The sequence below is a fragment of the Lytechinus variegatus genome, chromosome 1, assembly GCF_018143015.1.
Source record: "Lytechinus variegatus isolate NC3 chromosome 1, Lvar_3.0, whole genome shotgun sequence".
NCBI classification, from domain to species: Eukaryota; Metazoa; Echinodermata; class Echinoidea; order Temnopleuroida; family Toxopneustidae; genus Lytechinus; species Lytechinus variegatus.
The window spans coordinates 20600358-20626357 of NC_054740.1; the positions used below are offsets into that span (position 1 = coordinate 20600358).

The following is a 26000-nucleotide window of genomic DNA, read 5'->3' on the forward strand; positions in this document are numbered from 1 at the left end:
TAACCTACAATATTCATACCCTTGATCAGTATAAGATGGCCGTCTGTCAAATTTATGTACCCCTTGAATCTGGGGTAGACTTCATCATCTTGAACTAAGCTTCCCCCTGAAGATCCCCTCCCATGATTATCTTTTTTGCTGAAAAGCTGGACAAAATGAGAGTTTATTTTGACTTTTTTATCCCTCTAAATTGCGGGCCTCATTGTGACATTTACCTATAATATCTTTACCGATCTAATACCAAACTTTGAAACTTATCGAAATAATTATATGTGTGTGACTGGAATCTTGATTTTTATTCATTCGTTCAATGTTAATCTTTTTTACTTACTGATTTTGTCATGTACTAGTCCTTATAACATGTATCCTTTCATCAATTCATTTATTATCTAGCATACTTATATTTCATATATCTTATTAATTAGCTCATTAATCGTAAATAGTTAACGTAGCAGCATAGCGGGTGTATTAGGTATAGGCCTGATCTATACTTATCAATAGAAATATCACTCCAGATGGAATTTAAATGAAACTATGCATAAGTTAAAATGTACATTTACAAAGAAACACATCATTGAATACACCATATTATTTGTTTTGAATAAAGGTGATATTAAAAAAAATGTAATAATGTAATAATATGAACGATAAAAATGTTGAATAAAATATAACAATAATCTATAACCGAGTGCTTATATCGTATTAATGCGAGTTTGGAGGCGCGATATAGCTCAGTCGGTAGAGCGGGGATTCGTATTCCGGTGACCCGGGTTCGATTTCCACTTGGCGCGCTAGAGCCCTTTGGTAAGGCATTAATCCTCAGTACCAGGTCCTTCGGAGAGGACCTTAAGCCGTCGGTCCTCTGGTTGCTTGCTTACAAGCATTCATGCTTTCTTAGCAATCAGGTAAAATATCACTACCACCACCATAAAACTTTACCAGATGCAGTTTAGGTTTTGTCTTACCTTTCCCCCACGAACCCGAATTAGAACTCAATGACTTTTAAAAATATTCGTCCATTAGTCTAATGAGGATGCAAGAACGGCTAATAAATTAAAATTGAGTTTCACTCGAGTAAACCGTAATACCTTTTAAATTACGTCATGCTTAGCTTGGAAGATAATAAACCCTTTCACTGATTAATATCATTACGAGATGATCAAAAGCGGATCGAGTAATTCACTTAAAAGAGGATTGATGACCCCCGCCTACTTCTGCATTGCTTAACCCTAAAAAGAATCTGCTATTTTGATAACTACAAAGACGGGGGGGGGGGACAAGCCGAGTCAACCCCTTATGATCTCGACCAATGACCGCGCCATCGTTTTGCCTAAGAGAGAAAAAATCATGACCGCTCGCTACCCTTCACCATTTTCGATTTCGATTGTTTTTGTATTGTTTTTTATTTTTGTTTTCGATTTTTTCCTCAATTTTGTGAGCGAAATTCGACCCTCTTTCACTTCCGCTCAACGAACGTTCCAACAACGCTCTGGCGGTGTGACCAGGCCTTTAAAAACACAATTTCCATTGGCTTTGTACACGAGTTCACGTTTTTGAACAATTTTGGGTCTGATTGATTTCATCTACATAATTATGGCTGCATAGGTAAATCTCACTAAATCTTTTTTATATATTATCCAAATTTATTTATGAATTCTTTTTGGCTCTAATTCGCAAAATAATGCTCTGAGAAATTGATTTAAATATTCTTACAACAATCCTTTAATTTAGCCCACCTTTTAGTTGTATTTGAATACGTTTCCGGTACAAATATTAATTTCTCATGTGTTTGCCTTGTGTATTGAATAATTATATTTTTATCTTTGATATTTTATTGTTTTTTGTCAAATTTCAGCAACTTTATTCAGTCATAAATTACATCAAATTGAATAAAAATTATCAATAAAAGGAAAAATGATCACTAATTCATGAAATTTAGCTAACAATAAATTTCGTATTACTTTGTACAAGAAATCACATTAAAAAAAGCAATTTTGTGTCTGACACGCACTTCCATAATGCTATACACTACAGTGTGAAAGTTCAGCGAGTGGCGCGGTCAAAAAACTTCATGCGGCGGATTTATCGTTAAAAAACGTCTGAGGGTCCAGTATTGGGTTATAATCTCCCAGCCAAGAATTAGAGAGATGGAGAGAGAGAGAGAGAGGGGGGGGGTCATAAATTAGACTTGGCGAGGCCGTTCACCTACAATTAAAAGAATACCACGCTGAGCTGTATTATCTCTGCATTATAGCGCTTTCTCTATATACATTCACAAAAGGGTATTCATATTACACTTTTGCTAATTACCTCATTATGCTAATTACGTTGATTACAATAACTGTTTCACTCAAAAGTAAAAGTAAGGTCATGAATGAATTCCTCGTCTCAGGAACCCTTAAAAACGGCATCATTTATATGTTTTCAGTCTTTCTTGTTCAAGATTTAATAGCATATACAAAAAAGAAGTATGCTAATTACATGATTTTGCTAATCAGGCTGATTTAAAAGAAATGTTAAAGGTTGCCATGGTAGCAACCAATCACAATCTTCTTCAAAACCCATCTAGATCAACCCCCAAAAAACATTGTACGTAACAACTTTTCAAGGTCATATATGAGCTATGGGGGTATCTACTGGACCTACAACGAATAGAGAAAATAAAGAGAGCGGAAAGGGGAGGGGGTATTGGAGGGGAGAGAGATATATTATTCTGGGTGTGACTGTTCACCTACAATTTAAAGGGTAAGACCTCGTAGGCTCATAATTCACAGGTCACCATCTCCCAGCCAAGAATATAAAAGAGAGAGAGAGGGGGAGGGGACAGATGATTATACTGGGCGTGGCCGTTCACCCACAATTTAAAGGATAAGACCTCGTAGGCTCATAATTCACAGGTCACCATCTCCCAGCCAAGAATATAAAAGAGAGAGAGAGGGGGGGGGGGACAGATGATTATACTGGGCGTGGCCGTTCACCCACAATTTAAAGGATAAGACCTCGTAGGCTCATAATTCACAGGTCACCATCTCCCAGCCAGCGCCAAGAATAGAGAGAACAGATGATTATACTTGGCGTGGCCGTTCACCTACAGTTTAAAGGATAAGACCTCGTAGGCTCATAATTCACAGGTCAAAATCTCCCAGCCAAGAATATAAAGACAGAGAGGGGGAGAACAGATGATTATACTGGGCGTGGCCGTTCACCCACAATTTAAAGGATAAGACCTCGTAGGCTCATAATTCACAGGTCACCATCTCCCAGCCAAGAATAGAGAGAACAGATGATTATACTGGGCGTGGCCGTTCACCTACAGTTTAAAGGATAAGACCTCGTAGGCTCATAATTCACAGGTCACCATCTCCCAGCCAAGAATAGAGAGAACAGATGATTATACTGGGCGTGGCCGTTCACCTACAATTTAAAGGAAAAGACCTCGTAGGCTCATAATTCACAGGTCACCATCTCCCAGCCAAGAATATAAAGGCAGAGAGGGGAGAACAGATGATTATACTGGGCGTGGCCGTTCACCCACAATTTAAAGGATAAGACCTCGTAGGCTCATAATTCACAGGTCACCATCTCCCAGCCAAGAATAGAGAGAACAGATGATTATACTGGGCGTGGCCGTTCACCTACAGTTTAAAGGATAAGACCTCGTAGGCTCATAATTCACAGGTCACCATCTCCCAGCCAAGAATAGAGAGAACAGATGATTATACTGGGCGTGGCCGTTCACCTACAATTTAAAGGAAAAGACCTCGTAGGCTCATAATTCACAGGACACCATCTCCCAGCCAATAATAGAGAGAAAAGATGATTATACTTGGCGTGGCCGTTCACCTACAGTTTAAAGGATAAGACCTCGTAGGCTCATAATTCACAGGTCACAATCTCCCAGCCAAGAATATAAAGACAGAGAGGGGGAGAACAGATGATTATACTGGGCGTGGCCGTTCACCCACAATTCAAAAGAAAAGACCTCGTAGGCTCATAATTCACAGGTCACCATCTCACAGTTAAGCAAGTAGAGAGAGAAAAGATAATTGTATTGATTTGATTTGATTTGTTGTTTTCTTCTGCATCCATAACATTCTTATAATACATTTTTCATAACATCATAAACATAATATGTTAGCATTTTTGGCATGAACCATAATAATAAAGAGTACTAAAAGGATAATTCCAGACAAAAATCTCCCAGACAGGAATAAGGAAAACACATTGTAGAAGTGCAATATGTAATACATAATTTATATCAAACATCTTTAGTCTGTATTTTTGTGGTAATCAAAAGCACATCACTCTGAAGACAGGGGGAGGGGCGACAACTGCCTATAGATTTTGAAGTAGGAAGAGGGGGGGGGGGGGCATGACCTCACCTCTGTATCGTAATGCCCAATGCCAAAATATCATGACACTGCCCTTACGTGAACTTTTATTATTCTAATCTTGAATAATTTATATTCATTATTTGTATAATCATTTGTCGTTTTGTGGAAGAAAAATATTGAAAAAAAAATAAAAGGTCGCATGTTGTGATATGGTACATATAAGTACTTTTCTTTGAGAAAAAAATCATGTCACTTAAAATACATTTTCCAGATAAACTCTTTAATTTAGCGTCAGTGATGTTGAAAATGAGATCCATGAGTGTCGTGATCATTGTCAGTCTTTTTTTTTCCATTTCAGTTTTCATTTAATGTTTGACTAATTTTGTTATTTCAGTCATGAAAAGTTTGTGAATCACGGCATCATTTTTCAGACCGAAACATAAACGTGAATATTCTTTGCGAGTTTGTAGTTATTTTAGCTTGGCCAACAAAGCAAACAAAAAACAATGGGAGGTTATAAATTAATTTGTTTTACGCAAATTGAACTTGAAAGGTTTGCTTTCTCACTTCGCAAGGTTATAAAAAAAAATTATTAAATATTCATCAAATTCCAATGAAAAATACTATATCAAACTTGTTTCAAAACTTCATGAAAAATTGAGCAATAAACAATTTGAAATATATTGTCATTATTATTATCATTTTATTATTATTATTTATTTCGGCAATTGAAAGTATAAGAAATTGGTACAATGTAGTACAACACATAATAAACATAATAGATTGAGCACCCACTGGACTGCCAGGGACAAATAAGTTAACTGAATTACTGTAGTCAATAAATAGTCTAGATGATCGGTGCCAAAAATAGCAAGAATTGTTCAGATTATGGTAAAAGCATGAAATTTGGCTGACAGGTAGAGAAAATCGTGCTGAACATTTTTAGCAGGGGGTGCCAACCTGACCTCTTCTCGTATAGCAACAGTTGCTAGGTAACATATTTACCTTGACAACCACCATTTTTGGGGTGTTATCTACATTTCAAAAACTATATTTTGACTTCGAAGCTCCCATTTACAATCACATATCTAGAAACATTCCAACCACGTATAGCAACAGTTGCTAAGCAACACATTTTCCATAGCAACTATAGATAATAATTACTTAACACAACATCTGGAAATAATGTCTGAATGAAAGTGGTTAAAAAATTGGTCAATGTGTTACTCTAAAGTGAAAAATATATACCAGATCCCTAAAAAGTTCAGAGACATTCCAAATAATTATAATGCCTGCAGGCCTAATCTTATCTAGGTAACAAACCTAATTTCGATATACATAATTTTACTATTTTTGCATACTTTTTACTCACATATGAAAAATCTAACACACAGACAAGAATCATCATTGGGCCATCGAATGTACAGATAGGATCTCTCTTGTTATGAAACTGAAACAGGGTGCAGTAGATGTAGAATGGAACACTCGGAAAAACACCGAACCTTGAGGGAAAAGGGAAGCTGAAATTTTTTAACATTAACTAATCGCTCTCAATTAAATGACAAACCTTCTTGGGAAGTAATGGCGAGTAATGCATACGCACTTGTCAGTAAAATTATGATATCATATTGACTGACTTGAATATACAGTAGACCTGAAACAGCCTCAAGAATCATTTCCTGTATATGCACTGCAGAGCATGTGCAGTATTACCTGAAACAGCTCAAGCATCATTGTATGTATGTTGCACCTTTTTTATTTGATTATAATGCTGGACAGTTGAGTCATTTATTTTGCAATAGTTTCTATCTAGATAATGAAGAAAAAAATATTTACATTATGTACAACTGTGCAGTTTCCAGTAGTTTAGGACTTTGTGCACCATTCTAGCGAATGAATAGAACGTACATTGTATGTGTTACACATGCCTTTACAGAGTTGGGCATATACCTAGTCCAAGATTTAGGTAAAGACTGTCTGGATTGATCACAAGTCGGTAAAATCAAAACCACTGTAAAGCATGCATTATGCTCGACAAAGAATATTACAGGCAACAGACTGAGGAATTCATCGAAGTTACAGCCATCATCTTCGGTGTAACAATGAATATTGCTCGTCAATCAGAGTGTGAGAGACATTTCTCCACATAAGGAAATTATATAAGGTGGTAGTGCAATCAGCAATTTTATTTCCAACTGAGTTCTGAGTTGGACATGCAAAAATGTATTGGAGGTATTTTGAAGGAAGAAGCATATTGATCTTAATGTTACTGTTCTGTGCCGGGGTTTTGTGGTCGAGTATGGATCACGTCCAGCCAACCTGGAGCCTGTTGCAGAAAGAGTTGCGTTTAAACGCAAGTCCCAAACACGGGTGCTTTATTGGCTGAAAATCAAATTGAGCAAGATTTTTTGAGTTGCGTTTGATCGCAACTCTTTCTGCAACGGGCCCAAAATATCACAAGTGTGTCCTATGGTACATCCTGCAAGATCTTTCAAGTAATGATCAATGAAGCTGCAGGATCCCAGCCAAAACACTTGCAATCGGAACTGACTGGTCAAAATCAACTTCTGTGAGAGCTTTCAAGTCATGATACATGTAGATCATGGAGCAGCAGGGTCCAGGCCAACAAGCCTGGAAACAGAACTGATGGTTGGTCCAAATCAACTCTTGGGAGATCTTTCACGTGATGATAAATCCTGAAGGTGAAGGATTGATCCAGGTCAAAACACCTACAACAGAACGGGATAGCTGTCCTATATCCTAGATCCTATAGCTACAGGATCCAGCCAACATGACTAGAAACGGAACTGATCGGTCAAAATCAACTTTAGCATGCATGATCTTTCACGTCATGATAGATCACATAGAGCTGCAGGATTGATCCAAGTCAGAACACCTGGAGACGGAATTGCAACCCCTGCACATGGCATTAGGTCCGGAAACGGTATGGAAAGCTAATATATCTTCATTGCAGGCTTCGAAAGGGAGGGGATAAACCAAGGCAGAGTTTGTTGGCTTTCAAGAGAACGACCACTGTTAGCTAGAGATAAGTGGTATCCATAGGTAAATGATTTTTACTCTCTAATTTGAAAATTACTTTCTGGTGGGATTTTGGTGTTTGAAATAATTTCTAACATAGTTGACTCATTAAATTCTTGTCGGTCATTTTTCATCGCTCCAAGATCAGAGATATTCAACTTTTAAGCAACCATGACCTCCTGCATGGTGAGGTCTTGTAACTGTTCTTCTAACTATTCTTCTCTTGTTAAATGTTGGTTTTGTGGAATTCTTTCCAAGGGCATTTGTTGGTGTTATACAGGGTCTTAAAGGATATTCATATGGCAAATACATAGCCACAAAGCCCACAAATTTCCAGAATGTCAACGGTTTCTAGACTTTTAATTCTCGATGATACAAATTCGATCAATTTTACTTCCATTTCCAATCACTCAGATAATTAAACAAGAGGTCTATTATCATTCAATGATAAACGGGTAACTAAATTATATAGTAATAACAGACATTAACAAATTAACCTTTGCTATGAAAGACACCAAATAATTTAAATCGATGGTCGATCTTTTTCATGTGTTTATGTTAATCCATGATAATTATGGTTTTCAAATGGAGAAAAATTGGTGTTAAGGTGATTTTTAAGCATTACTATACCAATAACATGGAACCCATAGACATCGTCTTTGGAAATATGAACCATATCATGAGGTACAATGTAGTTTAGTTTGTGCAAGATTTTACGCCAATCAATAATCATCTATCAATAATCTTACCGTAAGACCTTTAACCATCGGTTGCTACAGTAAACATGTTACATCATCTGGTAGTTCGCATGGGCGTGTATACATGGTACAATAGTTCCTGGGTTGTTGTGATTAATGTATATTATTTAATAGAAAAGATGTGGTTCATACGAAGTATGATCATGAAAAAATACCCTACAATAATTGGTTACTGTGGAAAAAATGTTACCTAGCAATCGTTGCTATGGTGCTTTTTAGGAATTCCTAAGGAAAAATTCATCATATGAGGAATCTATGGGCCAGATTTAATTTCTGAGCTATTCTGAGTAAATCATATTGATCATATTCATCTCAACAATGATAAACAATTTGTTGCTATGGAAAATGGTCCCTAAGCAGCCGTTAATTGCTGTGAATAAATGGATTAAAACTGTTGTGATACAAAGGAACATGCTTTAGATTGAAATTCATGCAACACATCGCTCATAAAAATGTTACTTAAGCCCAATACAGCTCAGTTAATAAGGTAAATATGTTACCTAGCAACCGTTGCTATGTTTGGCAAATTCACGTTGGCACCCCCTGCTAAAAGTGATTAGAATAACTTACTCTAACTTTGTGCCAATTTTCAAGCTTTTACCATTTTCTGAACATTTTTTTCACCAATCACCTATACTAAAAGACCATTTGACCCTATCCAGTGGGTGCTTACATAAGCATTACAGCATATAGGCCCTGCTAGTATCCCGGTGGGGTCACTCAATATGACTTGGGGACCACATGACCGTTAACAAAATCGCGGGAAAAGGGGTCAATTTTACGAAACGTCCACGGACAGAACACTCCTCGAAGTAGTGAAAATAGGGGTGCTCACCGTCCTCGATCTGATGTAAATAGGGGTCAGGAAAAAGGGGAGAACGATTACGGGAAGTAAAATCTGTCGCCGAGTCACCAGCCGCATAATGCGCGCGCATCATGCTCTGTATCTTTATATGGACAACTCTACATTTATTTTTACAAAGAATTCTACTTTTCTTATTTTTCAAGAAAAATAAAGTTCTTTTGGATTATTGTATCAGTATGATACCAAGAGCCATGGCTCTTGGTCATCTTTTAGGACTGAGCACTCTGACGCCTGTGTTGCAATTTCCTCTAATGAGGAAAGGGTGTAAATGCCCTGTCCTTGAAATACGGTAATTAGGGGTAAATTTGCGAAATTGGCAAAAGTGTCCTTACAATCTTATATGTAGGGGTGTTTCAAGGTACCATTTTACCGCAATTTTGTCCTTGTTTTGCGTGAAAATAGGGGGTACTAAATTTCACAAAATGTCCTTGAAATTGACTGCAATAGGGGGTCACTTGCAGTGTGGTAACGGTCATACGTGACCCCTTTGCGGCTGAGTGACCCCACCGGGGCTAGTATACAACATAAGAAAATAGTACTGGAATTGGGCAGTAATATAAACCAAGATCGTCAAGATGACCACCCTTGCTAATAAACAATAAACAAAATGCATAATTAATTAAATCAATTTATCTCAATTAAGTTATATATATAGAGAGAGAGGAAAAATGACTACGAAGTGGTCGTTGCTCCTTGCTTCTCCATTTATTCAAGCTTTCGATCAATGCATGATCTTCCTCAGGACTATAAATATATAAACAAAGTACAAATACAATACAATAATATAATAATACAATATGATGGCCTCTAAAATAATCTAAACATGCTTCACGGTTACTTATAATTATTAATCATTTTACACTATATAAACAAGAGAACGTATCATATGATATAAAAAGACTTATTTTGACAATTGCCAGATAAAGATATATATTTATAGAAAGAGATATTAATTTTATGTAATTATATTACTACAATTGTCATATATATATATATATATATATATATATATACAGAGATTTATTATAAATGTATACACGTGTAGGAGTCAACATATCTGAGGAATTATAAACAAGAGAACATATTATATGATATAAAAGGACTTATTTTGACAAATGCCAGATAAAGATCCCGGGGATAAAGATATATATTTATAGAAAGAGATATATATAGATTTGTGATCTGGACCGACCAACACGCGCATGCTCATTCGATGTGCGAAAAATGGCGGCCTCCATGAAGAGCAAGTTTTGTGATCGCCTTGAAGTCCAAGATAGATTCCGTATCAACTTAGAGTCTATTATTAATAAAGTAAGATTTTGATTTACTAATCTACTAATATTTAATACAATCATAATTGAATCAATAATGTGTCTGATGTGTGAGTGGTTGTCTGTTTTGTAAAGTAAGTTTGCGAAATCGAGGCAAATGCACAAATATTTCTACTTTTCAGTCCCACACCTTATGGATTGTGTTAGTACAGAATCCGAATATATTATTGTTGACCAAAACAAAAGAGGCCGAGAGAGCACTTGTTCACTGCAACCATCCTGCCTGTGGGGAATCTACAGGTAGGACTAGTCATTCAATGAACAAGGTTATGATATAACCTTGTTCTCAGTTATATCTCCATGTGTGGCAAAATAAGGGTGGCAATGTTTGGCTAATTTTCTCTTTTTGTTTGGGGCAAATGATTGATTTTTTTACACTGACAGTTTCCATTACACCTATTATTCATACAACTTGGCTCTTATTTAAATTTGATACTTTAAATCATTTTTTTCTTAATTAAAAATAGAGATCAAAAGATGAAAATTTTCTTGCCATATTGATTTCCACCAATAGAGGGCGTACACAAAGTTATGCCCAAAATTCAAATTTTTGAGCGCTCTGGTGAATACAAAAATTATTCCCATGTTACTAATGAAAAATAGATTGCAACTGTACAGAAATTAGTAATTTTGGTCACAAAAGTGATATTTTAATGACTTTTTGAAGTGTGTGCTCTGTACAACATTGGCATACCATAGTCCTACCTGTAGATTCCCCACAGGCAGGGTGGTAGCAGTAAACATGTGGGTAGGACTATGGTATACCAATGACAATGTTGTACAGAGCACACACTTTAAAAAATCATTAAAATATCACTTGATTTTCGTGAGTGACCAAAATTACTAATTTCCAAACATTTGCAATTTATTTTTCATTAGTAACTTGGCCTTGGGATTAACTTTTGTATTCACCATAGTGCTCAAAAACTTGATTTTTGTGCATATTTTTGTGTACGCCCTCTACTGGTGGAAAGTAATATGGCAAGTAAACTTTGATTTTTTTGCATTACGAAAATCTCCTGTTTAAATCTCTCCGAGTTAGCCCTGGCAAACTCGGAATTGAAACATTGACTTCTCTGCAGCACCCCAAGAAACCTTATCTGTCCCCCAGACCACAGAATGCCCTCGGGTGTGATAAGGGCATAAAGGGCTTGATAACCACAGAATATACAACTTCTGAATTCCTACTGAGCTGCATGGTTGAACGATACTCTCCTGTCACAAAAGTTGTCTCTTTTTAATATTATAATGGAAAAGTTGTTAACAAGAATTTGTATCCCAGAATAAGCTTTAAAGCATGAAAATTTGATTGGAAATAGATGAAATATTACTCAAGAATCCTCTAAACACAGACATGATCAACTTGCATTGCGGAGGGAGTAGCCAAAATATGTTGTTTACACAATAGTCATTGCCCATCACTGACCTTGGCTGTGGTTTTTAGTTTTACGGCAAGTGCAGATTAATCTGACTAGCTTGAATTTCTGGACATCATGATTCGTTTTCTTGTTAGTTATTTCATCTTCATTTTATAAATAAGACTTTTTAAATTGATAGCTACCAAAGATATAACTTTGAATTTCTGAAAAGGACTGAGTATAAGCCAAGATATGTTATATTCAGTGTCTCTCTGCTGAGCGTGCTGTCAATGCTCTTCATGTGTTCGTATCGAACGGACGCATTTTGCCTCGTTTAAATTGAAACATTGACTTCCGAGTTTCCCATGTAGACAGTCTTCGGGAACTCGGAAGTCAGTGTTTCAATCTGAAAGACAGCAAACTCGTTATCATTGACTAGTCTAATTGATAGACCAGACTACTGTTCTATAAGTGTATTTTTGGTTTCTAATGTAAATGAGAGGGGTGTGAATCACTTCAAAACTATTAATTAAATGATGGAATTATGAGGTTAAGCGTGGCAATGATAATACTCCTATAATAAATAATATTTCTTAAAGTATGAAAAATTAGATCGCAATAGATATTAATGAGTGAGTATGCACTCATTATTAATTGCACAGATGGAAAGTGGAGTAGATAGTGAAACAGCTAGGAGAATGAGGAAGGAGGATCTGAGGCAGAAGGGAAGAAGAAGCAGAGGGAGAAGTAGATAAAGAAGAAAAAAAGAATCAATGAATGATGATATCAAGCGTAAGAGTATAGAAGAAAGAGGGAGAGAGGAGAGAGGAAGAGAGAGAGAGAGATGACCATGACAAAGTGATACAGGCAGGAGCAAAGAGAGAGGGGGAGAGAGATGAACGACTATAAATTACGCCAACAAATGTCTGAGTACAAGACTATCCAATCTATTAAATGGGTTTCATTGATGCGGTTAACTGTTGCCCACAAGGGGCTACTTGTGTTTACTTTCTTTGATAAGTTTCTTCGAGTTGGAACTCTCCCCTCTTTCAAAGGCAATGACTCAAAGTTTAAACGAGAGGTTTTCGTCATGGTAAATTTTGATCACTTTTTTTAATTAAGAAAAAATTAATTGAAAGAATCAAATTACTTAAGAGCCAAGTTGTATGACGAATAGGTGTAATGGAAACTGTCAGTGTAAAAAATCAAGCATTTGTCCCAAAGAAAAAGAGAAAATAAGCCAAACATTGCCATCATTATTTTGCCACACATGGAGATATAACTGAGGAAAAGGTTATTGAGGACAAGGTTATATCATAACCTGTCCTTGTTCATTGAGTGGGTGCGAGAGGGCTTAGTATTTTTTAAGTACATTTAAGAGTCTAATCCCACCACTTTGCAATTTTCTGAAGGGACTAAGTAATGATTCCTCTCGGTAATTTTTGACTGAGGGACTATATACAATTAGTTTAGACTCTAGTCTAATTTATAAATTAGATCTAGATTTATTTGCACACAAAACTGCTTGCTAACTTCACCAAACTGAAACTCATCCCAGCATATTCACTCCAAGGCTAAAGTCCTAGGGCAGTTTCTCAGAACCTGACAAGTTAATCATATCTTTATCCAACAAACATGGAGTTAGTTCCAATAAATCCACTGTTTCAGCTCAGTAAGAGGAGAGAGATGATCAAGGAGTTTTCAACATTTTCTGATTTTTTTCCCTCGTACACAGACGGATCACGGCCTTTGCAGGGCTTACATTCATGGTGGATCCTGCCGCGTACCACAGGGACATTTTTTTGTAAAATTTGGGCCTTTTGGGGGCTACTTGTTTCATTTTGGGGGCTCCACTTTACGTAATACGTTGTATGTACAACCCAGGAAAATTCGCTCCTTGTTTCCAAATAAATTTAATGTATCACTCGTCCCTCGGCTAGGACCATAGGCGGCGGAAGCGGGGGGGACGAGGGGGACATGTCCCACCCCTTAAATTTGAGGAGGGGGGGACGGTCCCCCCTAAATTTGTTGTTGATGACCTTTTTTTTTTTCTTTTTTTTTTTGCTTGTCAATTTATTTTCGTACGTCCCCCCTAAAATTTTTGGTTGTCCCCTCCTAAAATTTTTGGCTTCCGCCGCCAATGGCTAGGAAGTTGAATGGAGGTCCCTTGTAGAGGAGAGTTACCACCTTTGCACGTTAAGAACCCACTGCACTATTCGTATAAGTGTAGGGGGAAACCATGGTGTAGTGGTCCACCAGCATTCCCCCCAATAAGTTATATCGGGAGGAGAGACCTGCTGGTCATAGTGATTCAGTTCGCATTTCACCTCCAAGGCACAGGTGATGCCAAACAAATAATAAAAATGTTTAACATTGTTTATTTAATTGCTATTTATTTTTTTACTCATTGTTATTAATTGTGAAAGGATTATCTAATTTCTTGTTCATTTAGATCTAAAAGTTAATGTTTATTGTTTGTATCTCATGTATTCAATTAAATGGACCTTCTAAATTTTACAATTTTGTCCATCAAATTGAATAGGATGAAGTTTATCAAATTTGGCCTTTATTATCGCTTGGCAATTATTTCAACGGCAACTTCCCGATTTTATGCTGCCCCCAAAAAGCATGATTTTGGCTGATTCGGGGCGACTTTAAACATTTCCGGGGCGAATTTGCCCGCTGCCCCTGTGTATTTTTTCCCTGCTCCACCGACGCCTTAACAGGGTCTACAGCGTCTATGGAGAAAAGGGTGCTCTGCGCACCGTCCTTGAATACTCCCAAATGTTTGGATGGGGGAGAAGGGAAGTAATAATAAAGAAAATTTTCTATTCAATTCATTCAGCTTACCACCGTTTCAAAAATACTAGCATAGTGCTGAAAATTTCATCAAAATCGGATGTAAAATAAGAAAGTTATGACATCTTAAAGTTTTGCTTATTTTTCACAAAACAGTGATATGCACAAGTATGTGAGTCAGTCGATGATGTCCATCACTCACTATTTCTTGTGTTTTTTATTTTTTGAATTATACAATATTTTATTTGTTTATAAATTTGACAATAAGGACCAACTTGACTGAGCCATATAGTATTAAACAGTGCTAATTCTACATGTATAGGGAGGAATTAATCGTATCACTTGACAATGAGGAGAAAATTAAGAATATTTCATATAATAAAATACAAAAGAAATAGTGAGTGAGATGTGAATATAACTGTTTTGTGAAATTAAGCGAAACTTTAAAATGTCATAACTTTCTTATTTTAGATCCAATTTTGATGAAATTTTCAGTGTTATGCTTGTTAGATTTTTCTCTTTTTATTCAAATCAATTTTTTGTTGGGGTGAACTTGTCCTGTAACACCTTGTGATACTGTTAGATACATGTGCCTGTTTGTTTTTGGATAAAACAATATAGGCTACATTCATACTAAAAATGGTGTAATTGTGTCAACATCTAGTGTCTTATTTCATTGCAGTGTTAAAACAGACGTACATGTATATAGGTGTACAGTACCCAAGTGATGTTCGGTAACCTTTACATTGCATTTTGATAATTGAATTCAAGGTAATTTCACACTTCTCTTTGTTTTCCACAGTATGACAAACCGTTTGAAGATTCTCCCATTCTTGATCTGGATAATATGTCTTCTGATTCAGGTAAATATGAAAGAAATAAAGGAAGTGAAAATTTATGTATTTCCCAAGGCTTACTACAGTAAACTGATGAATTTGGTTCAAGTCTGGTTTTCAATTGAGGGAATCTAAGCTTTATTCAGACATGATGACACAAATCTCTGTTTATACTTATGAATGGTTCAAGTCTAAAAAAATTATGATTTGGTACCAGTTGGGTGTTTCATTAAGCTGTTGTTAGAAGCAACTTTAAGAATGACTGGTGAACCTTTCTTACGCACTAAATAATCACCAATGAACATTATCATTTACCACAAGAAATGATCCCTAGCCGTTCTTAATGTCGCTATTAACTTACCAACAGTTTTATGAAACACCCCACTGGCAGGATTGTTTCCTTGAATGTACTGAGAGCCGGAAATGGCTAGCTCGGCTTGAGCTAAAGCCAGGGTAATGATAACAGTATATCTCTTAGTGCGAGGGCAATGAATTAAATAATTGGAATATGATGAACGTAGGGATCTGACAGAAGAGGAAGAACAAAGGGAAATAAGGTCTTGGAGGTATTTGGGTGACATATGGGTAATTTTGTAGACAGTGAGTAGAATTTTGAACGTTGTTATTGATTATTATTATAATAATTTTTTTTTGCTCAATTTTCTGCTTTTATCAAAGCTAACCTGATAACAGAGTGAACATTCCCTTAGTTGCTCCAGAAGTTTAAGATTAATATCGTTGTTGCTGATTTATTATTATCATTGTTATTATAGCAATATAAATTTGTTATATTTTTCAGATTTTCTAAAGAGCTGTAGTCCATTCACACCATTTGGTCGTACACCATTAGCAACAGATTTGCAGAAAGGTCAGTATTTTCAATATATCAATCTCTACATATTCTCTTACATGGTTTAACCTAAGAGTATTCAACAATTATTTTGAAATTACAAAATGAAACAACAAAGTCTTCGTCTATAGGTTTCTCTCATTTTTCTTCTTTTATCAAAGCTAACCTGATAACAGAGTGAACCTTCCATCAGTTGCTCCAGAAGTTTAAGATTAGACAGTAGGTGAGCCATGGAGCTACAAATCTTTGTAATACTATGGTGAGCTATTATTGAAGTGTTAACAGTGTGTCCACCATCTAAACCTTGACTCCTCAGAACATTCGGGTCACAACCAGGTGCCACTACTTTCCCTTTAATGTCTATTAGTAACAACTAGGTATTAATTTGATTGTTACAGGGAAGAAGAGGAAAGGAGGAGTAAGCGGTGACAGCGCTCTGGGATCTACTCTCTCTCCTTCTAAGAGCAATGAATCATCAGATGAAGAATTAGCAGGGAATATATATCTGGTAAAATTATTCAATCTTTCTTTTCTTTATGGAAGCATAGTGGTCTAGTGGTTCTGACTCTTGGTTTCAATCCCAGCCATGGTTCATCACACCCAACCCATGCATGTGTAACATACCAGGCAGGAATAGTCATTCCTTGAAATGCTAATGATAATTAGTTCCTTAAGCATTCTGTAGAGTAGACATGATCAAGTTATTAGTTGCATTTATCATTTCTGTCTTGTTATCTGTTATACAAATAACACATATTTGTAAGTGTGTTGTGGTAATTCAGTCCACTCTAGGGTACCAGTATTTACAATAAACGCCAAGTGCTTTTGTACAATATTTTGATTACCTGGGAGGCCTGCATTATCACTAACATCACAAATTATAAATGGGCATTATCTTTTTAACATAATGGGTAAATGAATTTAATTCAGAAGACTATCAACGTGTTGAAAAATCGACATACTGACATAGCATAGGGAAAAAAATAATTCATGAAACCATAGATGCATGATGTGATGACGCATGTGATTTACAGATGCCATTTTGTACGTTCAAAATATTGCATGTTTGAATAATTCAAATAGTTTATATGCTACACATTCACCTTGTAAAAAGAGTGTTCCTCTAAGGCTTTACAGATTTGTTTAAAAGCATTGATATAATTACCGTATTTACTACTTTGAATCATGCTTACCTATTGATAAACGATGTTTATTTCTGCAGGAAAATTATGATTTCACACATGAGAATTCTGACCACCTTGGGGCTTTCATTCGATATCGACACCACTCCATGTTAAACAAGCCTGAGATTGCTGGCCTAAAAAGAGGTAATAGACTGAATACTGATACATCAATCCCTACTACCGGTATATTTTTGTCTCACTAATGGCGCCGCTTTTCCGACGGCGTCAACATCAAATCTTAACCTGAGGTTAAGTTTTTGAAATGACGTCATAACTTAGAAAGTATATGGACCTAGTTAATATAAATCTTGGCCATAAGGTTAATCAAGTATTAACATCCTATTAGAGTTTCATGTCACATGACCAAGGTCAAAGGTCATTTAGGGTCAATGAACTTAGACCATGTTGGGGGAATCAACATCGAAATCTTAACCTGAGGTTAAGTTTTTGAAATGTCATCATAACTTAGAAAATATATGGACCTAGTTCATTAAACTTGGACATAAGGTCAATCATGTATCACCAAACATCCTGCATGAGTTTCATGTCACATGACCAAGGTCAAAGGTCATTTAGGGTCAATGAACTTTGGCCGATTTGTGGGTATCTGTTGAATTACAATCAAAACTTTAAAAGTTTTTGGATCTGATTCATGAAACTTAGACATAATAGTAATTAAGTATCACTGAACATCCTGTGCAAGTTTCAGGTCACATGATCAAGGTCAAAGGTCATTTAGGGTCAATGAACTTTGGCCGAATTGGGGGTATTTGTTGAATTACCATCATAACTTTGAAAGTATGTTGGTCTAGTTCATAAATCTTGGACATAAGAGTAATCAAGTATCACTGAACATCCTGTGCACATTTTAGGTCACATGACCAAGGTCAAAGGTCGATAAACTTTGGCTAAATGGGTTATCTGTTGAATTACCATCATAACTTTGCAAGTTTATTGATCTGACTTTTGAAACTTGGACATAAGAGTAATTAAGTATCACTGAATATCCTGTGCAAGTTTCAGGTCACATGATCAAGGTCAAAGGTCATGTGAGGTCAATGAATTTTGGCCACATTGGGGGTATTTGTTGAATTACCATCCTATCTCTGTAAGTGTATTGGTCTAGTTCATAAAACGTGGAAATGAGAGTAACCAAGTATCACTGAACATCTTGTGCGAGTTATAGTAGTTTTCAAAGTCAGCAATGCTGCTATGTTGAATCGCGTGATGCGGTGAGACGGCCAGAGGCATTCCACTTGTTTAAAGATTTAAAGGAATGGTTTCCTTTGTTGATGTCGCTTTACTTTTATGTATTATTGTCATTATTTTCTATCCAATAGCTTTCTAGCAAATTGATATTCTCATGGAAGGGTTTTAATTGCTGTTGTTTTGGTGGGATGTGATAGTGATTAGGATCATGATGATGACAATGTTTTTTCTTTCTCGATTCCATCAGGCTTGATAGTGAAAACCATAAACAACAACATCTTTTGCTCTTGATACTAAAGAGGTGTCTTTGTTCAGAGTCATTATTTATGTTCAAAATTTTAATTCATTTATTCAGCTGGTCACTTTCTGGTGCACTTAAGCATATTTTCACCAAATTATTGTCTAATGAACTTAGAATAAAGTGTTTTTGTTTGATTTATCTTTCAGCTGGAAGAGAGTATGGTGATAGCCAAGACTCTGATGATGATCTTGGATCTGTGTGTAGTGGACCTACAGTGGCTCCCTTTACAGAAGAGAATTGCCAAGAGATGATACTAAGCGACCATGCTGACATGATTGACGAGGACAGAATAGAGACCGTTAGTGATGGTGGTCTTCAGGAACAATCCCCTAAAGACAAAGTGAAAAGCTGGCTGAGTGACGATGCTTTCATGAATACTAGTCATCAGAGTAACATGGATGATGCCTCGGATGTATCTTTCTCAGAACTGGATGAATCTAGCCAGGAGTCCGAGCTTCAGTCGACCCAGAGTGACGACGAAACATCACAGGATGACAAAGGAAAATCTTTGTTGGAGATTAAAGAGAGGTTTGTCAGAAAAGTTCAGTCAATGCTGGTCGAAGGAAATAATGAGAGCGAAGATATTTCATCGTCAGCTGATGAGAATGTAGTCTTTGTTCAGGGAGTGGCTGTTGGAAGAACTGAAAGACAGAGCCATGCTGCATCCAGGAATGTCCATGTGAATGGTGATGAGAGGGGCAGATCTGATTTGAGGGATCAATGTAAAACAGATGGAAGTACTTCAAGGAGATTATTCAAAGCACCTTTATCATCAACAATTTGCCATGAGGATTCTTCTCATAGAGGAAATCTTGATTTCTCTACAGCGAAGCCTGTAACACTGAGGGATGAGACAACGATAATAGCTGGTCACATTGATGATGGTATTTTGAGTTTATCCAGATGTGAAGATGAAGACAGAGTTGGACCTGATGAATCAAAGTTTGGAAGGTGTTTTGAGTTGTTGCATTCACCAGCTGGAAAAATGGAGTGGACACCACATCAAAGAAACAGTTCTACAAAGAAAAGCTTACCATTTAGTTTTCAACAATTAAAGGACAAAAGAGATTTTATTAGAGGCAGTCAATCATCATCTTGTGTGACACCAAAGAAAACATTGGTTTTAGATAATCTTCCTATCAAGGCGAATACGCCCAGGGCAACGTCAGAGAGTGCTGAAGTGTCACAGGATGTTATTAGTGAAATTATGGACTTCTTCAAGTCTCCTTTGCCAAAGCTGTTGACAAGTCCAATGCCGATTCTATCACCAAAGGGCAGACTTCGGACTGCCCATGGTAAACCAGTGACAAGAAGTTCATTTCCAAAGTCAAGTGGTGCTGGAATGACTACCTCATCAGCAATAGCAGGAGACAAAAGTGCATCAATAAGACCAAGTGGCATTAGATCTTTTGAGTCAACAGATTTTGTATCCAAAAAGAGCAGTGCTTCTCAGAGCCATTCTTCAAATTGTAACGTGTTGACTGAGAATAGGACTAAAATAAACCAAGGTTCAAGCAGGAGTCCAACAGATAGCACCTCGTATACAAGCAAACAACCTCATGGTGTTCAGGAAACAGATGCAGGGATACATTCAGATGAACAATCGTTTAATACAGATGAAGAGGAAGATATTCTCCTTTTGACAGCTAGCAGCAATGAAGAGTCAATGACATCACCAAAGCAATCAGTGGCAAAGGCATCCGATTTGTCACAGAATCAAAAGACTCCAACTCAATCGAGCAATGCTGCTCAAGCTTATGATAGAGTTTCAAGAACACCTGGCATCAGCTCACCTTTTAGTCATATGAGTGTCAATTCTGCTGAAAAACATCAACCAAACCCAAGACATTCTAGAGAGAAAGGCATTCGGGATAAACTGTCACATCCCCCTAAGACTCTGGTATTTAGTGAAAGTAAATCTCTAGATGGTTTAGATAGAAATCTAGGTACGGAATTACTGGTTCTCTCTAGTGATGATGAGGAGGAGGATGACTATGATAATGGAATGCATTCCAAAATAGAACAGAGAGCGGGTAAACCAGAAATGGGTAATCTAGTAAGTTGCAAGAAACCTCCACAGAACATATACCCCAAATCTGCTTCCCAAGTAGATGCCATGGAGAATCACACTGATGCTAAAAACAGAATAGAATCCAAACATGTTGGAAATCATGCCTTTGATTCAGTCGAGGAGTTATCCTTCATTACAGGAAAGGTGACCAACATTCCTGCATGTAAGAAGATCAGTCAGTTTGAAGAGACATACATTGTAAGAGACGGTGCGAAAAAGTCTTCCATACCTCATAAAAATTCTCCATCAAGGAACAAGACTGATAGAGACAGACAGTGGTTGAAAGAAAGGGCTCAGAGATCAAGATCTCCAGGAGAGTTCAAGTTACCTGAAAGAAGGAAAGAAGGGACCAAATCAAATGAACTAGAAGATAAGAATTCAAGAAGTCATAGAGTAAAGGATGGTAATACTTGTTCAACCAGGATGGACTCTACCAAGAAAATATACATAACGCATTCTGCTATACCTATGAAGATAAAAGATTCTTCTCACAGACACGAGGAAGATTCTGCAGACTTTCAAAAATATAAAATGCAAAATGGTGTCACATATTTGGCCAAAGATAGACAATTCAACAGTCACATGGCTAAGGGGAAGCACCAACGTCATCACTCAGACATTTCAACAGAGAGAAGTGATGCCACATTCACAATTAATTGTGGATGGACAAAGGTTATCCCAACTACAAGTAGAAAGGAAATTTCTCACAGATCTCAACCTCAAGTTACAAGAGATATCCCAAGTGCTCTAACAGAGGAAAACCGAAGCTGTAGGACACCTAAGGCTAAATACAGTTCAGTATCAAAGAACAGCATTGTGACCTGTGATAAATCGGAAGATAACTACAGATCAAATCCCATATCTAAACCTACTTGGGTAAACGACAGATCAAGCCACATTGATGTTCAACCAATATCTTCAAGGCCTCCAAAACTTGAGGATAGGGATTCATGTAGCACAAAAGCCACTAAATACCTTGCCAGAGATGTGTCTTTCCTATCATCCACCAGGATAGATGAAGATGAAGCAGGAAATAAGGATATCAGATTGAGTAGGAAGAATCATGAAGAGAAGAGGGTTCCCCAGACTCAGAAAGAAATCATCCAGGGTAAGTTATCAATAAGATATTGAAGTTGGTCTTGGGGTTGGTTGGATGTTTCAAAAGAGTTAAGCTTAACTTTGGCGTGTATCCAGATAAATCCATTATGAGAAATGCTCATGCTCTGTCATTTAAAGACTTTTCTTTCAACAACTTTTGATAACAAATTTGCGACGTCTGTGTTCGCAGTTCTTACGTTGCGTAACGTTATGTAAGTGCATGTCAGACCATAATTGCCATAAAAAAAGTATTTTATGTACAAGTCCTGATTCTAGCCAAAACTGTTATTCTGCTGGATTCTTGTTTAGTTAAAATGATTAGAATAAACAAATTTTGTGTTGTTTAAGATATTATTTTTGTCAACAATTTTCTTTGAAAAAAACAATGAAAAACACAAAGTAAAAATAAACAAGAAATGCATACCGGTAACAAATCTTTGATTTTTGCCGCTATTCTCTTGTATGCACATTCAATAAGGATCCTAAAGAGAGTTTTTTTTTTGTTTTTTTTTAAGATGGCATTTTAGGAGCTTTATTTAAAGTTTACTGCTGAATTTTAATTTCATGCATGAATTAGCACACTACAGTAATGCAGCATGAATACTATGGCTTTAGCAGAGCAGCTGTTATGTGCACTGCATTTCAACGAATAAGTTTATTTGATAGTATCTCTGATGTTACTCTCCAGATAAATCCCTCGAGGCAAAGACAGTGACTCCATCAAAGCGTAGAAGACCAACCTCAGATAGAACTAATAGCCAGGAATCACCTGCAAAGAAACAAGTCAGTACAAGGATATCTCCTCGAAGAGAAAGAATATCTTCTGATAGAATTAATAAACAGGATTCACTCACAAGTAGACAAATCAGTACAAGGATATCTCCTCGAAGAGAAAGAACGTCTTCTGATAGAACTTATAGACAGGATCCACCCACAAATAGACAAGTCAGTACAAAGATATCTCCTCAAAGAGAAAGAATATTTCTGGACAGAGCTTGTAGAAGAAGAATAGCAGATAGAAGTGGTAATGACAGAGACCAGAGTGATGATAGTGTATCTTCCTTTTCAGTATCTTCTATGTGTGAAGGGCCTGATGTATGTACCAAGAAGATATGCTTCAGATGTGCAATGAAGGATTGAGGGTGATTGTATTTTCAGAATGTACTGATGTATTTTAACCATCATGTTTTTAATGTGACCTCACACATCATATTAAAGTGGAGTGAGCTTCTTTACAGGCATTAGATGCCTGAAAAAAATTCAGTGATAAATGTCTAGGAACTTAATTTCACAGATTTTTCATCTTGGGACCAACGTGATTAAATATCCCTTTGAATAATCGCATGTGCTATGATTCTAATGATATATCTTCAAGAATGTTCAAGGGAGCATTTTATGATACAATGATTTTCACTGACTATTTGTTAAGTTGTTGAAGTCTAGGGCCCGTACTCTGAACTCTGATTTAACTTAGACCATGGTCTAACTCTCTGCTAAAATTATGGAAAGCCAAAAGTATTAAAACTTTTATTAAGTTGTTTGTTTCTTATGTTTACTGTGCTCTTTTATGATTCATCGATGGTGAAGACAATAATCTATTAATACTTCCTAAACAATTGAGAATGATTTGAGAGCCACATGAGCTGAAATATGGAATCTCTACTGTTAGGGATTTATGGAACAATTGGCAATCCATACTTACACCACAACTGTATACCTGAGTTTAAGTTAAACCCGAATTCAGAATACAGGCCCATGTCTTTCCTTGGTGTATACCAAATTTGTCAATTAAAAATCACATGATGATTGATAAAACACTCCATTGTAATGCAGAACCTTACAAGGTGGAAGGGATACCCTGTGTATATTGAAAATATGTGTTTTTTTTTATCAAAATGGACTGCAAATAAGAAACAAATTCAAGCTTAAAAAGACATTGTGAAATTATTAAAGAAAGTAGGATTCCCCATACAAAATGGTTTGTAAGACTTTGAGAGAGAGAGAGAGAGAGTAAAGAAGTTTGTTATGGCTACCTGTCCCCCTCGTATGATGCAACTATTTAGGCTTTGCAATCAGGGTAATTTTGAAATTAAAATAAGATTTCTTATTAAAGGGTAAGTCCACCCATAACAAAAAGTGTATTTGAATAAATAGAGAAAAGTAAACAAGCAATTTGCTGAAATTTGAATTGATATTGGATGTAGAATAAGATATATTTTAAAGTGTCACTTATTTTCACAGAATAGTTATACATGTATGCTCAGCATGGGTGATAAGTGAATGAGAGAGTCGATAATGTCACTCATCTATATGAAATATGGAATATCTAAATTTCTGCTGATTTTATATCAAATAATCAGAAGAGGTTGCAACAATAGAATTCCCTCATATGCAATGAGGAATCAAACCTCTTTTCACATTTCTTATTTCATGCTCGACTTTGATGAAAGTTTTAGTGCCTTCTTTTTTTCCCTATTTTTCTCCTTCAATCCAAATCTACCTTTAGTTGGGGATTGCTTTCATTTTAATGAACAATGTAGTGTATTAGAGTGATGCAATATGTAATTGAGTTTATGTTATCCTTTAGAAGCTATACTTTTTAGGGAAGTGTCCTGAATTGAAGTTTGACTCCTCCGTATAGGAAGTCTTTTTTATTATTATGGGTAATAAAATTATAATGAAATAGAATGTCTAATATTTTCCACTGTAGAGAATATAAGTGAATCTGTTCATCAGATAATGGGTTGTATCTCAGGTGAATTGCCACTTGGCTTATCCCTCATAGTCTTATAATCCCAGTTCATCTACAGCCAGTAAGTTTACTGAAACCATTTGATCTAATTGAAATTTAGCCTATACTTTGACTGATTTCCAGTTAAAGGTGCTGTGCATCTTTTCATATTGCCTTTTCAACATTCCTTATCATATTCATTATTGATGAAAAATGTGAAAACTGCATTGGGGATTCCTGTGGGAAATATGCAGTTCTTAATTTTGACGGGGTGCCTTATGCTTGCGACGGTGTTAAATGAAATTTTGTAAAACTAATTGTAAATGTAATTATTGTATGTGTGTGATAAACCCAGCAAGAAATTTTGAATACTGTAATCTCAAAGGTTTGCTGCACTGTATCTATCAAAAGTGTCATGTTCTTAACATAATCAATTCATTATTTATCAAATTTTAATTTAATCTGATCCTGGCCACTTCTTTAGGGGGGGGGGGCCACTTACATTGACGAGTGGATACATGCGCGACCCAAAAAAACACGTAAAAAGGATCTTTTTCACGATAGGGCACGTTACGTACGTAACGTGATAAGGGTGTCAAAAACACAAAATAATGAAAAAAGGGTATCAATTTCGCTAGGAAAATTTCGTGTTAAGGGTCGAATTTGCAGAGATAATAAAACAAAATTAAAATGTTTTATAAAGGATGTCCTTTTTGCCCCAACACTTCGTGTTTAGAGTCCGATTTGCGCGAGGTGTAGAAGGTGGGGTTGTACTAAACCAAATAAGGTAAAGCCGACGACCGAAGGACCCGTAACAATAAAACATTCCTGTACTTGTTTAGGGGTTCATTTCAGGGAACATTTGCCAAGAGTATCGTTTTGTTTCCAATACTTGTTAAGGGTAGGGTTTCACACGCGAATACTTGTTAAGGGGTGCATTTTAAGAATATGGAAATTACATGTTTAGGGTTATTTTCGAGACCCCATTGTCGCGCATGGTATCCCCTCTTGAATGGAAGTGCCCCCCCCCCCTCCCGGGAGAACATCCCTATTGCTCATTGGTAGGGCACAATGCTTTCAATTGTTCATAGATGCATAATCATTCCATCTACACCAATTATGAAAAACAATATACCTCCACCAACTCTGACAGCTGATAAGCTTGCATATCAGACAGTTACCATAGTAACAGTGCTACTAATCCAATCAAAATCAAGCAAATTTTAATGGAACATT

At 36.4% G+C, this 26000-nt stretch overlaps 1 protein-coding gene across 1 annotated transcript; it reads left to right on the top strand.

Annotated features, from left to right (window-relative positions):
* Nucleotides 1-10199: 10199 nt before the first annotated feature.
* LOC121408708 lies at nucleotides 10200-25277 on the top strand. The gene is made up of 7 exons (XM_041600315.1): nucleotides 10200-10307; nucleotides 15287-15347; nucleotides 16120-16188; nucleotides 16569-16678; nucleotides 17393-17498; nucleotides 19011-22043; nucleotides 22722-25277. Exons 1-7 carry the CDS (start codon nucleotides 10221-10223, stop codon nucleotides 23171-23173), a joined length of 3918 nt encoding a protein of 1305 aa, XP_041456249.1. The 5' UTR covers nucleotides 10200-10220; the 3' UTR covers nucleotides 23174-25277.
* Nucleotides 25278-26000: the final 723 nt, after the last annotated feature.

Bases quoted from the DNA above. Each gene is read 5' to 3' on its own strand.
- LOC121408708 (XM_041600315.1), top strand. From the start codon at position 10,221: ATGGCGGCCTCCATGAAGAGCAAGTTTTGTGATCGCCTTGAAGTCCAA. The intron at 15,348-16,119 runs GTAAATATGAAA...TATATTTTTCAG, and splicing joins TAATATGTCTTCTGATTCAG to ATTTTCTAAAGAGCTGTAGT. The intron at 17,499-19,010 runs GTAATAGACTGA...TTTATCTTTCAG, and splicing joins GATTGCTGGCCTAAAAAGAG to CTGGAAGAGAGTATGGTGAT.